Consider the following 16395-nt stretch of genomic DNA (forward strand, 5'->3'; position numbering starts at 1 on the left):
ATAGTACAATAGTTTGAATAACAAAATTACAATTTTTTGCATTTGGGAAGAATTTTAGAAGATTTACCAATCTATTGCTGCAAGAACGAAGAAAATCGATAGAAATCTTACCGATTTATTAGCATTTGAAATTGGACATATTTTTCTCTTTTCCGGTTTTAGATTTTCATTTTACATCGTCTGTTCGTTTTTGTAAAATTGGATAACTTAACAGCGGAGCAGCGATCCTGTTTCCTCTGAGGTTTAATGATTTAGGAAGCTTATTTAAAAGTTGTAAGAACTTGGAGCGGAAAATTACTTATTTTGTGACTACTAATATTTATACTAATATTATTCGTGATTCTTTCATCCAGCTTTCTCTGAAGATCGGGTTGGTCAATACTGTAGTTTCATAGATCCAGCCTAACAAGATTGGTAGGTACGAAAAGAATATTATTTTAAAAGTTCGCTTTTTATACAAACAATTCCGACAGTATTTAATTAAACCACTCGACAATTCGACATTTTCAAGTATTTATAAATACGTTATTCGACACTTTCAAATATTTATAAATACGTTATTAACTTATTATCTAATCCTAAAAGCATAATTACGACGAATCTATTTTCACCGTGAATAGAAAAAGATAAAAATTCGATTCAATGTATCCGGAAGGTTGCCAAGCCGAAATCAGTTCCTAAATTAAAATAGCCAAACGATAACCATCCAAAAACAGTGGGAAAGCAGTCTTCCCGAACTACAAGATACGCGGCCCCCTAATTACACGTTGCCCGAGTGTCCCGACAGTTGCGACTTCCCTTTGCCAACCGACGACGGCCTGGATCACAACAAAACACAGATAACTCATCGGTTAATTCGTAGTAGCAAGAAATTTGCCCTGCGACATCACATCGATTTTATCAGCTTGCGATAAAATGGCTGATCCTCGGTCTAATGAATGTGTACACACGTCTGATAACGGGTGGCCATGCGTAGTTCTTCCGGATTTATTAATCGACCCTATCCTATTTAACGTGGCCCGCATTCCGTAAACGGTTTCAGTCTAGCTTGCAGCGTAATGAGACGAACGTGTTAAAGTTCAAATAATTATACTAAATCCAAGTGCGAGTAAGGATAGCTGCGATATCTAGATAAGAAGAAAAAGAAATTGTAAAGTGAACTCTGCCCAGCACTTGTGTGGTAATAATAATATTAATTCAGTTCAATCAATGATTGATATTAAGTGGAGAATGTAGAACATACATATCAAATCTATAGTTTTCAAGTTCTCGTACTGATATTATGGACTTTCTCGAGTACTAACGCTGTGGGAATAGAAAATAACGTGATGGAATTAAAAAGTGTTAAAAAAGAATTTTTCTTTGAATATGATTTGCAATGAAATGCTAAATAGTTTTACTTTGATAGAACAGAACGTTAATCGATTGGTAAATAAGTTAACCTGGAATAAGCCGCAGTGACTTTGATTCTATGGATGGGACATAAGGTGTCTAAATGAGGTCTAATAACAAGGATTCTTTTTCTAGCCGACGAACAAAGGTCTCCTGTTAGTTTGATAAGCTTTTCTTTTTTTATAATTCTCATAATTAGAAGCGTTGAGCTCCTCAAAATAGCAGGCTTCAACTCTTCAGTATTGGCAAATCTGTTACCATTTTTTTAAGTGTGTGAGGTAAAAATAACTGAATGAATGAATCTAATGAGTGTCGTGAGCAGGACTCGTCCATTGAATCTTCGTTCACTATACGAGAATCTCGCTGCAAATTACGCCTTCTGTTAGGCAAGCAATTATCGTATCGAAGGTACAGAAAACTGCGTTTTCACGCTGGAAACCCATCTACAGCTGTTGTGAAGATTCGGTGGTGATGACAATTTATCTTGGAGAGATCCTAGCTTCATTAATTTGAAAACTAAGAATTATATTTTGTTCAGTGTGTCCTTTAATATCCTATTGTTTACAGAAATAAGGCTGTGTGCGAGTAATTTTTGAGTGTGCACCACATTCGGAAATATATTTCAATGTAACAAAATTATTTCACGGGCATCCCAGAAAACGGAAGCCAAGATATTATTTCTCCTTCTATGGAAACGGTTTGGACAATTCTTTTATCCCGTATATTGAGAAGTTTCGTTCCTGGTTACAAATCAACGTGAAACTTCGGATCTATTGCAGAAAAACATCGCTAAACACTCAGTAAAATCTCGAGGAGCGATTCCGTCAGGTCTAAGCCCTTTCGATGCATCTAAGCTTCTTAGTGCTTTTACTACTTTTACTACTTAGGCTTTAACTGGTATCTTAGAATAGAGTTCAAATTAAGTTTTGGTTTTCTGAATTTTTCATTTGGTATACATATAACTACGAGGCAGATTTCTCAATATCTAGTTCATTAATTGATTAAATTTTCAGAGAGCAACCATGGCACTACCAAAGAGCTTAGCCCGTAACTTCAGTCAAATTGTCCAAGCACAGTGTCGTCTTTTGTCGTCACTACCACTCAGCCAAAAACGCCACTGTTCATCCGACAGCAATCCTGAGGTTCCAAATCCCATCGTTCATCTACCAGGTTTAGGGTCACTGAAAGGATCTTACACCAAGGGTGCTTGGAGTGGTGTACCGATACAGCAATTCCTGAACATCCGCTACGGTCAACCTGCAACGGGAGATCGACGTTTCAAGGCACCCATCCCAGTCGAACCTTGGGAAGGAGTGATGGACGTTTCGAAACGTGGTCATTCTTCTCCTTACTACGGGGACATGAAAAAAATTGGGAAGGACTCACTGCCGGCCAATCTGGAAGACTGCATAAACCTATGCGTGTATACCAAAGAGGTACGGTTTAGTAATCAATATGCAAGTAGAATATACTTATTCTAACATTTCGAATCATCAGCTTTCAGCCAAGAGGCCAGTCATTGTGTTCATACACGGCGGAGGATTTTACAGTGGCGGTGCCGGCCAACATCCTCCCGAATACTTGCTCGAAAAAGACATCGTCCTAGTCGTGCCGCAGTATCGACTAGCCGCACTTGGATTTCTGTCAACCAAAACCGAAAACATACCCGGGAATGCGGGAGTTATGGACGTTATTCTGGCTTTTCGCTGGGTCCAGAAATATATATCCCACTTCGGGGGTGATCCCGAGCAAGTAACTGCGTTTGGCCAATCTGCGGGAGCAGGAATCATTTCAGCGCTCACCTTCAGCCCAGCCGGTGAGGAGTCATTTTTCAATAAAATGATTTTGAACTCCGGTGCGGGACTGGCCAGTAGCTGGACGTTCGATTTAAATTGTGAGCGAAATGCTAGAGACATCGCCCGTCGAGCAGGGTTCGATCCCAAAGCACCACTGCAAGAGGTGGAGAAATTTTTGATTGAATTGGATGCCTACAATCTGTTGAAATTCTTTTCGCAGCATATGGTAACAGTTATTTCAATTTAACATGTAATTAACTTCACTGTATCGCATATAATCTTGTAGTGGCAAGGAACTCCCAACGGTATCAACTCAATCGGAGGGCATCGATTTACATTGGGAGGACCTTCGGACATTTTCCCGAAAACACCCTTCGAGGTTATGAAAAAGGGTGGAGGACGAAAAAATGTACCGATGTTAACCGGAGTGGTTAAGCATGAAGGTAGTTTCGCTCTGGTAGACATGTTTGTCATACTAGCGCACATGAAAGTGTTAAATGATAAAGACTTCATGCGATATGACTTAATAGAACAAGTCTCCCGAACGTATGGATCGTCTGAAGATAGCAATACTCTAGCACCTCTGATTGCAAGAGCAATGTTCGACATTGAAGATCTCACCTCTGGTGATATACTCAAACTCATTCCTGGTCTGATAGATGTAAGCCATAATGAATACAATGATTGAATTCCGTAATCTAAAAGTTAAATGTTTATATTTTCACAGTACACGGGTGCCACCATCATCAAATCCACGGTTCTACGATCCGCCCAATTCAACAGCCGCCACAATCCCAACCAGACCTACGTGTACAGCTTTGACTACCATGGCGAGCATAGCCGCTTTGGATTCGATCAGGACATCAGTCGGATACCGTTCGATGGCGGAGTGCACCACACCAATGATCTCATCTATCTCTTCCCGTATCCAAAGTCGGCGGCCAGATTGAACAGCCAGGACACAGAAATAGCCAAAAAGATGGTTGATCTTTGGACGTCATTCGCTATCGACGGAGTGCCCAAAACCAAAGATCTACCGGAATGGCCAACATTCAATAGTAAGTATCGAATAAAATTTCTAAATCGTGATGCATTATATTGAATCTAAATTTCCATTTTAGACGTCTACGGACCGTATTTACACATAAACAAACAGTTCAGTATTGGTAATAATTTCCTAGACGAATTTACAGTGACAAATGATGAAGCTCGTGCTGCTAAAAAGTAATGACTTAGAATAATCTGTTACAAAGAAAACTCCCACCGGATTTATTGATTATGTAATGAATATTTTGTTGATTATGTTGTTACTGAGTACGTTTACGTGAACACGCTTTAAAAACAGCAGTCTGCTGTCTTGTGATTCAGTGTTTACCAATCAGCGTTTGAATATCTTATCATCCAGTGCATTCATTTTCACTCTTTCTTCGTTATCTGATATCCAAAGCAGACGTACGGTTCGGCAAAGGTTTAAGCACATATGATGCAATGTAGATAAAATATACTCATCAAAATTACTGATAGATTGGGAAGGTGATTGGCTTATCCCACACAAATCGTCCAGTCATCAACGTCACAAGAAGTGATATTTGACATATTTGAATTTATATCTCAGAATTAATTATTTGTTGGTTTCAGTGGTGGGCACCGCTAACTGAAAATTTAGCGATGCTAATCGCTAATCCGCTAACTGGAAAATTTTGCTCGATAATCGCTAAACGTTAAACGCTAAACCCATATTAGCGAAGCTTTCGCTAATCGCTAATCGCTAACTTATTATTACGTAGATTGTCATATAGATATGTTTATTGCTCATAAAAACAAACGAAAAAAATTATTTTTGAGTGCTATTTACAATAAGTGGTTAAAAATTCACAAAACAGTCATACTTAAGGATTTTGTGAAGCAACATTTGGATTTCGTGAGCAACAAAAGTGATTCTGCTTGCATGTAATATAAATGCTTTTAGGAATGTTTTCAAAAACTCAAATATTATCTGAATCGAAAAAGTACGACCGAAGTTGCCATAATTTCTAGCGCATTGTAATACGCAGCAATTTCTAGATCACCTTGAGCTTGTTCTCCAGAATACTTCTAGGCCCAATACGATAACTGGAATACCATTCTAGAGTAAAAAGACTGCCTTGCACATGTGTCGTAAACAGAAAAATTTAAGACAGCTGGACGTTGATCGAATGAAACATATGTTCTAGAAGTACCCTTTGCAGCAAGGTATGTTCATCATTCGAAGCAATTTATGTAGGCCATCAGCGACTCACAGTTTATCAAAAACAGTTTTTGTCGTTTCTCTACAAACTTAGCGAATTAGCGATTAGCGTTTCGACGGCCAAAATTTTAGCGACGCTAGTAGTCCGCTAAGCAGCTCAAAAATTAGCGAAATCGCTAAGGGGCCATCCACATACCACGTGGATAGCTTTGGGGAGGGGGGTAATGTCAACGGACCATACAAAATTTTTAGAATTTATATGAGCAGTTTTCCACGGGGGGGGGGGGGTCAAAATCGTTTAAAATCTTCTGTCCACGTGGTATGTGGATGGCCCCTAACTGAATATTCTGTTTAGAAGCTCCGCACATTGATTCTGTTTAGAAGCTCCGCACGTCGTTTTGAGCATAGCTGTCCTCTACGTTGGCGAGCACCTGCTCGTCGTACTCGCGCTTCTTTCGACGGTGGGTTCTATTTTCGGCAGCTCTTGCCTCCCTGTACCTCTCTTTATTCTGACGCGTAGCCGCAGTGAGCATGCGGCTCTTGGCACGGTTATTCTCATCTGTCGCTCTCTGGAACTCGGCATTGAGCCAGCCGTAACGCTGTCTTCGACGCTTCGTACCTTTCACCTCTCTCACAGTCGTTTCGATGGCACCGTGGATACTGCTCCGCAGCCCATTTATGTCTTCCACTCCTTCCTCCTGATGTTCTGCGATGCGTTGATCCCACTCTCTGGCGTATTCTGCTGCCACGTCATCAGCCATCAGCTGGTTGGCAAATGGTTGGACACGTGTAACTTGAAACCCTAATGTGGTCATTCACCTCTATCCAGCAACTCCTATCCCAACCTCCACGAGGCTCCGACCGGGATACGAGTAACCTAAGCGGAGATCGGGTAACCAACCCCCGGTGGAAACTATGGTCGGCTGCTGAATGGGAAGGGGGTCGTTCCCATATTAGGGACGGCGTACAACAGCGTCTGACCCGGAGCGGGCGGCTGAATTATGGAATGCTGCATCCCGCCAGTTACACCTAAAATGGCAGCCCCATCAGCAGGATGTAGGTATCGCGACCGAAGCATACCGAAACCTTTCTTTAATCACAAACAACGAATCAGAAATACGGAACGGATCAATCAGCAAAGACCTAGGCTACGAGCACGGAAAAAGATTAAGGTAAACGATTGGAAATTGGGTACTTGGAACATCCGATCGCTCAATAAACCGGCGCGGACTTGGCTTGCTTTCTCAAGAATTACAGCGACAGGGAGTCGGAATCGCAGCGATTCAGGAGGTTCGTTGGCCAAATTCCGGATAAAGGGAATTCCGTGCAGTAGGGACTATTGCACACACTTCTTTCAAGTACCACATCTACTACAGTGGCGGCAAAGCAGTGGAACGGGGCGTCGGTTTCGTAGTGCTGGGAAATCAGAAATCAAGAGTCATCCGGTGGAGGCCCGTAGATGACCGTATATGCGTGTTGAGGATTCAGGGCAAACTCTTCAACTACAGTTCAATCAACACCTACGCACCGACAAACGACAAATCCGATGAAGTCAAAGATGAGTTCTATGACAAGCTTGAGCGAATCTATGACGAGTGCCCAAAACACGACGTACAAGTCCTCATTGGAGACGCAAACGTGCAGGTTGGGAGGGAGGAATTTTTCCGTCCGGTCATTGGAAGGCATAGCCTCCACTCGTCAACCAATGGAAATGGCCTGAAGCTGATTAATTTTGCTGCGACCAGGGTAATTGCCATATGTAGCTCCTATTTTCCACGTATGAATATTCGGAAACACACCTGCTTTTACCCATGCTGAGCAACCTAAGCTGAACAGCTAAAGTCCTTGGTCTCCCCGGGACCGCCGTTAGGCATTACTTCAGGGAGAGGGCCCGTCGTGCTTTTCGCACTTACCTCTATGGGTAGCAGAGCCTATACAGGCCTATACAGGCCAGTTAGTTAACCGTTAACTAACTGGGGCACGTCGATGGTTTCCCGTCGATTGGTGCCCTGCAAAATACTAACGATCTGTGATGCGGCCGTGATGACCGCATCCCAGATTTCTCTATTTTCGCACATCCTACGCACTATATTCTCTGGCGTGGTTTCCATCCCACTTATTGCCAGTATTTCGTACCGTATCCGCTCAAAGCGCGGACATGTGAAGAACACATGCTCCGCGCTTTCTTCCGCACCCGTACAAGCGGGGCACATAGGGGACTCGGCGTACCCGAACCTATGCAGGTACTGCCTAAAGCAGCCATGGCCTGACAGGATCTGTGTCAGATGGAGGGTTACTTCCACATGGCGCCTATTAATCCAGCATGCTAACTCTGGAATGAGTCGGTGTGTCCATCTACCTTTTGTAGTGTTGGACCACTCCCGCTGCCACCTGGCCATTGAAGATGACCGTATGGTGTTGCGTATACCCCTCGTGTCGCGTTGGTCGAAGCACTCTACATCCTTTTTGACAATGATGCTGATGGGCATCATGCCAGCCAGGACGCAAACCGCCTCGTACGACACTGTTCGGTATGCGCACGCGACCCTAAGGCACATTAGCCTGTACGTACTCTCGAGTTTGCCGCGATGGCACGAGGTACTCAATACCTTGGACCACACTGGTCCTCCATACCTGAGTATGGACGTGGTCACGCTAGCAAGGACTTTGCGCCTGCTGCTACGGACCGCCGAGCTGTTTGCCAGCATGCGAGATAGCGCTACCACAGCCATGGAAGCTTTCTTGCAGGTATAATCGACGTGGCTCCCGAACGTGAGCTTGTCGTCGATCATAACCCCCAGAAGCTTCAACGAGCGTTTTGAGGCGATAGTGCATGTACCGGCACTAATCGATGCCTCCTGCTCAGACTTTCTGTTATTTACAACAATAACTTCAGTCTTATGGTGCGCTAGCTCCAGTTTCCTGGAGTGCATCCAGTCTTCCACTACGCGTATTGATGGCGCGGCCTTTAACTCTACCTCTCTAATAGACTCGCCATAGACCTCAAGAGTTATGTCGTCGACGAAGCCCACGATCACCACCCCTGGAGGGAGTGTTAGTTTTAACACGCCGTCATACATAGCGTTCCACAGTACCGGACCCAGGATGGAACCTTGCGGTACTCCTGCGGTAACCGGAACGCTTTTCTGACCCTCGTTTGTGTTATACACTAGCACTCGATTCTGAAAGTAGTTTCCCAGAATCTTGTACAGCGGCGTCGGCACTCTGAGACTTCGTAGCGCTAAGGCTATGGAGTCCCAGCTGGCACTGTTAAACGCGTTCTTCACGTCAAGCGTGACGATCGCGCAGTAACGAATGCCCCTCCTCTTGCGTTGGATTGCAACCTCAGCCGTTCTGGTGACGGAGAGAATTGCATCCACCGTGGACCTACCTTTTCGAAAACCGAACTGGTTGCTTGATAGACCGTTCTCACTTTCTGTATATTTCACCAGTCTATTGAGGATTACCCTCTCAAGCACCTTGCCCGCCATGTCCAGCAGGCAGATTGGTCTGTATGCCGATGGGTCACCTGGTGGTTTCCCAACCTTCGGCAACAGCACCAGCCTCTGGCGCTTCCACACGTCCGGGAAGAGGCAGTCGTCAAGGCATTTCTGCATGACCGCCCTGAACAACCCGGGGGCTTCTTTGATGGCCGTCTTGATGGCCAAGTTCGGGATTCCGTCTGGTCCCGGAGCCTTGCCTACCTTCAGGAAGTTTGCGATCTCGATCAATTCATCTTCCGTCACCCTTACCGCATCGTCAGCCTCTGCACGGCTGCCGTCACTCACGGTAGGTAGTGACTCGTCAGCCGGAGGCCAGGGACTTGGTTCGTGGCTTGGGAAGAGGCCCTGAATGATCGTTTCTAGCATCGCTGGTGATTGTTCGGCCGGGGCTAGCGCACCTCTAGTCTTGGTCTTAACGATCCTGTAGGCGTCACCCCACGGGTTCGAATTGGCACTGGCACAGAGTCGTTCGAAACAGGCTCGTTTGCTGGCTCTGATTGCGCTCTTAAGCGTTGCCTTAGTGGATCTGAATGCGGCACCGCGTTTCGCTCTTTGCTCGTCGGAACGTGCGCGTTGTATCCTCCGTCTTGCACGGAGGCATGCATTGCGCAGGCCTGCTATCGTATCGCTCCACCAGTATGTCGGTGGCCTACCCTCTCTAGGCGGACGAGACCTAGGTATCGTGGCGTCGCACGCCCATGACAGCATCGAATTTAGATGGCCCACATCCGGGAGAAGTTCACCCCCACGAAATGCAATGTTTTCCAGCCGTAGAAGGATGGAATATTGGCCCTACTCGCTGCTTGCTTCCGCACGCCTACCTCATAGCGGATCGATTGGTGATCGCTATTCGTGTAGCTGTCGTCTACCCCCAGTTCGTGATCAGTCCCGAGCTGCAGAACGTCACATCGATAATCGATTCGGCACCGTTTCTACTGTAGGTGCATTTTGTACCAACGTTAGCCAAGTCTAAGTTGAGCTTTGCCAAAGCTTCCAACAAAACCTGGCCCCTCTGGTTTGTACAGCGACTTCCCCACTCGACAGCCCAAGCGTTGAAGTCACCCGCAACCACCAACGGCCATAGGCCCGTCAGTTCCACGGTTGCTTGATCGACCATCTGCGCGAACGTTTCGGTAGACCAACTTGGCGGAGCATAGCAACTGCAGTAGAATACTCCATCCACTTTGGCTATAACGTACCCCTCTCTGGAGGCAAATGGCCGTCTTCCCAGACTTGTCCGGTATGGGTCCGAGACGATGGCCACGTCCGACAACGACTCAGCAGCCGCTTGGTGTAGCAACTGCTGCGCCGCATAGCAGTGGTTCAGGTTTAACTGTATCACCCTAAGCCTGCGGCTTAGTAGCCGGCCGTGCAGCCGGACACTTGGGCCTCCCATGGCGTGTTTGGCGTCCCGTTTACTGGTGCATACCAGACACTTGGGAGGTGCAACGAAGTCCCGTGCCTTGTGGCCTGCGCCACCGCAGCGGCGGCACAAATTGGACCTGTCGAGCCCTTTCCACGACCAGGATTTATGCCCCCGCTCAAAGCACCTGAAGCAAACGTCAGGCTGTTGGACGGTGCCCAGAGGGCAGACCGACCAACCCACCTTCAACGTGGCCTTCTTCAGGGCCTTGTTACCCTCCGCTAGTGGAAGCTTTATGACTGCAACCTGGGTGTCGGCCGGGCCCCTGCGGAGACGAACTCGAGCAGGGTTCGATCCCAAAGCACCACTGCAAGAGGTGGAGAAATTTTTGATTGAATTGGATGCCTACAATCTGTTGAAATTCTTTTCCCAGCATATGGTAACAGTTATTTCATTTTAACATGTAATTAACTTCACTGTATCGCATATAATCTTGTAGTGGCAAGGAACTCCCAACGGTATCAACTCAATCGGAGGGCATCGATTTACATTGGGAGGACCTTCGGACATTTTCCCGAAAACACCCTTCGAGGTTATGAAAAAGGGTGGAGGACGAAAAAATGTACCGATGTTAACCGGAGTGGTTAAGCATGAAGGTAGTTTCGCTCTGGTAGACATGTTTGTCATACTAGCACACATGAAAGTGCTAAATGATAAAGACTTCATGCGATACGACTTAATAGAACAAGTCTCCCGAACGTATGGATCGTCTGAAGATAGCAAAACTCTAGCACCTCTGATTGCAAGAGCAATGTTCGATATTGAAGATCTCACCTCTGGTGATATACTCAAACTCATTCCTGGTCTGATAGATGTAAGCCATAATGAATACAATGATTGAATTCCGTAATCTAAAAGTTAAATGTTTATATTTTCACAGTACACGGGTGCCACCATCATCAAATCCACGGTTCTACGATCCGCCCAATTCAACAGCCGCCACAATCCCAACCAGACCTACGTGTACAGCTTTGACTACCATGGCGAGCATAGCCGCTTTGGATTCGATCAGGACATCAGTCGGATACCGTTCGATGGCGGAGTGCACCACACCAATGATCTCATCTATCTCTTCCCGTATCCGAAGTCGGCGGCCAGATTGAACAGCCAGGACACAGAAATAGCCAAAAAGATGGTTGATCTTTGGACGTCATTCGCTATCGACGGAGTGCCCAAAACCAAAGATCTACCGGAATGGCCAACATTCAATAGTAAGTATCGAATAAAATTTCTAAATCGTGATGCAGTATATTGAATCTAAATTTTCATTTTAGACGTCTACGGACCGTATTTACACATAAACAAACAGTTCAGTATTGGTAATAATTTCCTAGACGAATTTACAGTGACAAATGATGAAGCTCGTGCTGCTAAAAAGTAATGACTTAGAATAATCTATTACAAAGAAAACTCCCACCGGATTTATTGATTATGTAATGAATATTTTGTTGATTATGTTGTTACTGAGTACGTTTACGTGAACACGCTTTAAAAACAGCAGTCTGCTGTCTTGTGATTCAGTGTTCACCAATCAGCGTTTGAATATCTTATCATCCAGTGCATTCATTTTTACTCTTTCTTCGTTATCTGATATCCAAAGCAGACGTACGGTTCGGCAAAGGTTTAAGCACATATGATGCAATGTAGATAAAATATACTCATCAAAATTACTGATAGATTGGGAAGGTGATTGGCTTATTCCACACAAATCGTCCAGTCATCGACGTCACAAGAAGTGATATTTGACATATTTGAATTTATATCTCAGAATTAATTATTTGTTGGTTTCAGTGGTGGGCACCGCTAACTGAAAATTTAGCGATGCTAATCGCTAATCCGCTAACTGGAAAATTTTGCTCGATAATCGCTAAACGTTAAACGCTAAACCCATATTAGCGAAGCTTTCGCTAATCGCTAATCGCTAACTTATTATTACGTAGATTGTCATATAGATATGTTTATTGCTCATAAAAACAAACGAAAAAAATTATTTTTGAGTGCTATTTACAATAAGTGGTTAAAAATTCACAAAACAGTCATACTTAAGGATTTTGTGAAGCAACATTTGGATTTCGTGAGCAACAAAAGTGATTCTGCTTGCATGTAATATAAATGCTTTTAGGAATGTTTTCAAAAACTCAAATATTATCTGAATCGAAAAAGTAGGACCGAAGTTGCCATAATTTCTAGCGCATTGTAATACGCAGCAATTTCTAGATCACCTTGAGCTTGTTCTCCAGAATACTTTTAGGCCTAATACGATAACTGGAATACCATTCTAGAGTAAAAAGACTGCCTTGCACATGTGTCGTAAACAGAGAAATATAAGACAGCTGGACGTTGATCGAATGAAACATATGTTCTAGAAGTACCCTTTGCAGCAAGGTATGTTCATCATTCGAAGCAATTTATGTACGCCATCAGCGACTCACAGTTTATCAAAAACAGTTTTTGTCGTTTCTCTACAAACTTAGCGAATTAGCGATTAGCGTTTCGACGGCCAAAATTTTAGCGACGCTAGTAGTCCGCTAAGCAGCTCAAAAATTAGCGAAATCGCTAAGGGGCCATCCACATACCACGTGGATAGCTTTGGGGAGGGGGGTAATGTCAACGGACCATACAAAATTTTTAGAATTTATATGAGCAGTTTTCCACGGGGGGGGGTCAAAATCGTTTAAAATCTTCTGTCCACGTGGTATGTGGATGGCCCCTTACTGAATATTCTGTTTAGAAGCTCCGCACATTGATTCTGTTTAGAAGCTCCGCACGTCGTTTTGAGCATAGCTGTCCTCTACGTTGGCGAGCACCTGCTCGTCGTACTCGCGCTTCTTTCGACGGTGGGTTCTATTTTCGGCAGCTCTTGCCTCCCTGTACCTCTCTTTATTCTGACGCGTAGCCGCAGTGAGCATGCGGCTCTTGGCACGGTTATTTTCATCTGTCGCTCTCTGGAACTCGGCATTGAGCCAGCCGTAACGCTGTCTTCGACGCTTCGTACCTTTCACCTCTCTCACAGTCGTTTCGATGGCACCGTGGATACTGCTCCGCAGCCCATTTATGTCTTCCACTCCTTCCTCCTGATGTTCTGCGATGCGTTGATCCCACTCTCTGGCGTATTCTGCTGCCACGTCATCAGCCATCAGCTGGTTGGCAAATGGTTGGACACGTGTAACTTGAAACCCTAATGTGGTCATTCACCTCTATCCAGCAACTCCTATCCCAACCTCCACGAGGCTCCGACCGGGATACGAGTAACCTAAGCGGAGATCGGGTAACCAACCCCCGGTGGAAACTATGGTCGGCTGCTGAATGGGAAGGGGGTCGTTCCCATATTAGGGACGGCGTACAACAGCGTCTGACCCGGAGCGGGCGGCTGAATTATGGAATGCTGCATCCCGCCAGTTACACCTAAAATGGCAGCCCCATCAGCAGGATGTAGGTATCGCGACCGAAGCATACCGAAACCTTTCTTTAATCACAAACAACGAATCAGAAATACGGAACGGATCAATCAGCAAAGACCTAGGCTACGAGCACGGAAAAAGATTAAGGTAAACGATTGGAAATTGGGTACTTGGAACATCCGATCGCTCAATAAACCGGCGCGGACTGGCTTGCTTTCTCAAGAATTACAGCGACAGGGAGTCGGAATCGCAGCGATTCAGGAGGTTCGTTGGCCAAATTCCGGATAAAGGGAATTCCGTGCAGTAGGGACTATTGCACACACTTCTTTCAAGTACCACATCTACTACAGTGGCAGCAAAGCAGTGGAACGGGGCGTCGGTTTCGTAGTGCTGGGAAATCAGAAAACAAGAGTCATCCGGTGGAGGCCCGTAGATGACCGTATATGCGTGTTGAGGATTCAGGGCAAATTCTTCAACTACAGTTCAATCAACACCTACGCACCGACAAACGACAAATCCGATGAAGTCAAAGATGAGTTCTATGACAAGCTTGAGCGAATCTATGACGAGTGCCCAAAACACGACGTACAAGTCCTCATTGGAGACGCAAACGTGCAGGTTGGGAGGGAGGAATTTTTCCGTCCGGTCATTGGAAGGCATAGCCTCCACTCGTCAACCAATGGAAATGGCCTGAAGCTGATTAACTTTGCTGCGACCAGAGTAATTGCCATATGTAGCTCCTATTTTCCACGTATGAATATTCGGAAACACACCTGCTTTTACCCATGCTGAGCAACCTAAGCTGAACAGCTAAAGTCCTTGGTCTCCCCGGGACCGCCGTTAGGCATTACTTCAGGGAGAGGGCCCGTCGTACTTTTCGCACTTACCTCTATGGGTAGCAGAGCCTATACAGGCCTAGACAGGCCAGTTAGTTAACCGTTAACTAACTGGGGCACGTCGATGGTTTCCCGTCGATTGGTGCCCTGCAAAATACTAACGATCTGTGATGCGGCCGTGATGATCGCATCCCAGATTTCTCTATTTTCGCACATCCTACGCAATATATTTGTTCGCATCACCGGGCATCAACCGTAGACGGTAAAATTGGCGAGTACCGTTTCGCACGAAACGAAAACAAAACAACGCAAATGAAAAATATGCCAACACGCTCATCTGTCATGGATAGATCGACAGCGGAAACTGACTAGCAGGAGAAGAGGAAAAAGAAAAACATAAACAAGGTTTTCGCTATATCAAGCTAACGTGATTTAATCAACTGTTTAATTATAAACTTTCGGGATTATAATAAGTGTTAGGAGTGAAGAGGTGAAAATCTTGGTGAACCTAGTTGGTCTCGACACCTGTAAGCAAAAAAAAATTAAAATAAAGCTAGTAGTAGCACTTTAACCGAAGAACCGGATCGGACCGTAGTGAAAAATAGAATAAATATCCTTTGATTGAGGACCTGTAAGTAAAAAATTAAAGAAAATTTATATAGTGATGAAATGCTAGAAAATAACATGAAAATACTTACCTAGGTTGAAACACTGCGATTGACCATCCAGAGTAGTACCGTAACGTCACGTAGACTGGTACGGTGATTGATTGTGAGTATCTGTAAAGAGAAGAAAGTAACAAGTAAAATCTACTATATAAAAATGGAATTCCGTAACGCTTGATCTTATTGATATTATTCTCTTCGTCTCTGAGGTGTACAGTAACTACGTAAAAACATGCACAATTATGACTTTTTGTGCTGAATTTGCCTCTAAATCAAAATTAAAAGCGATGACATATGATTCTTTGAAGATATTTGAGATATTTGAAGAAAATTTTTTAGTATCTGATCACTAAAACTTGAGATATTATTCACAAAACTACGTAAAACATGCAAAATTATGACTTTTTGTGCTAAATTTGCCTCTAAATCAAAATTTAAAGCGATGACATATGATTATTTTTCAATTTGAATGTTTGTCAATGTTCAGAAAAGACATTTGGGGAAAAATTATTAGTATCTGATCACTAAAACTTGAGATATTATTCACAAAACTACGTAAAACATGCAAAATAATGACTTATTTTGCTGAATTTGCCTCTAAATCAAAATTTAAAGCGATGACATATGATTCTTTTTTTATTAAAATGTTTGTCATTGTCCAGAAAAGAAATTTGAGGAAAAATTTTTAGAATCTGATCACTAAAACTCGTGATATTATTCACAAAACTACGTAAAACATGCAAAATTATGACATTATATGCTTATTTCGTCTCTAAATAAAAATTCAAAGCGGTTATATGTGATTCTTTTTTCATTGAAATGTTAGTTGATGTTCAGGAAAAACATTTCAGGAAAAATAATACTAAAATTTGAGATATTATCCTCAAAACTCCGTAAGACATGCATAATTATGACTTTTTATACTCAAATCGTCTCTAAATCCAAATCAAAATTCAATCATATGCCATGATTCTTTTTCCATCAAAGTTTTCGTTGATGTTCAGGAAAGACATTTGAGGAAAAATAACAGGTATCTGATAACTAAAACTCAAGTTATTATTCACAAAACTACCTGAAACATGCAAACTCATGATTTTTAATCTTGAACTTGCTTCTAAATCAAAATTTAAAGCTATGATCTGTGATTTTTTA

The 16395-nt window shown here is 43.8% G+C and overlaps 1 protein-coding gene across 1 annotated transcript; it reads left to right on the plus strand.

Moving 5' to 3' along the window:
• Positions 1–1043: 1043 nt before the first annotated feature.
• LOC129720367 (glutactin-like) lies at positions 1044–11722 on the plus strand. Its single transcript, XM_055671831.1, has 9 exons — positions 1044–1180; positions 2406–2828; positions 2890–3414; positions 3475–3849; positions 3916–4246; positions 4310–4413; positions 10781–11155; positions 11222–11552; positions 11616–11722. Exons 2-9 carry the CDS (start codon positions 2415–2417, stop codon positions 11720–11722), a joined length of 2562 nt encoding a protein of 853 aa, XP_055527806.1. The 5' UTR covers positions 1044–1180; positions 2406–2414.
• Positions 11723–16395: the final 4673 nt, after the last annotated feature.

Source organism: Wyeomyia smithii, chromosome 2, assembly GCF_029784165.1.
Source record: "Wyeomyia smithii strain HCP4-BCI-WySm-NY-G18 chromosome 2, ASM2978416v1, whole genome shotgun sequence".
Taxonomy (NCBI): domain Eukaryota; kingdom Metazoa; phylum Arthropoda; class Insecta; order Diptera; family Culicidae; genus Wyeomyia; species Wyeomyia smithii.

Coding starts and splice junctions, on each gene's coding strand:
- LOC129720367 (XM_055671831.1), top strand. CDS start 2,415: ATGGCACTACCAAAGAGCTTAGCCCGTAACTTCAGTCAAATTGTCCAA. Junction 3,850..3,915: donor TCATTCCTGGTCTGATAGAT/GTAAGCCATAAT, acceptor ATATTTTCACAG/TACACGGGTGCCACCATCAT. Junction 4,414..10,780: donor AAGCTCGTGCTGCTAAAAAG/TAATGACTTAGA, acceptor ATAATCTTGTAG/TGGCAAGGAACTCCCAACGG.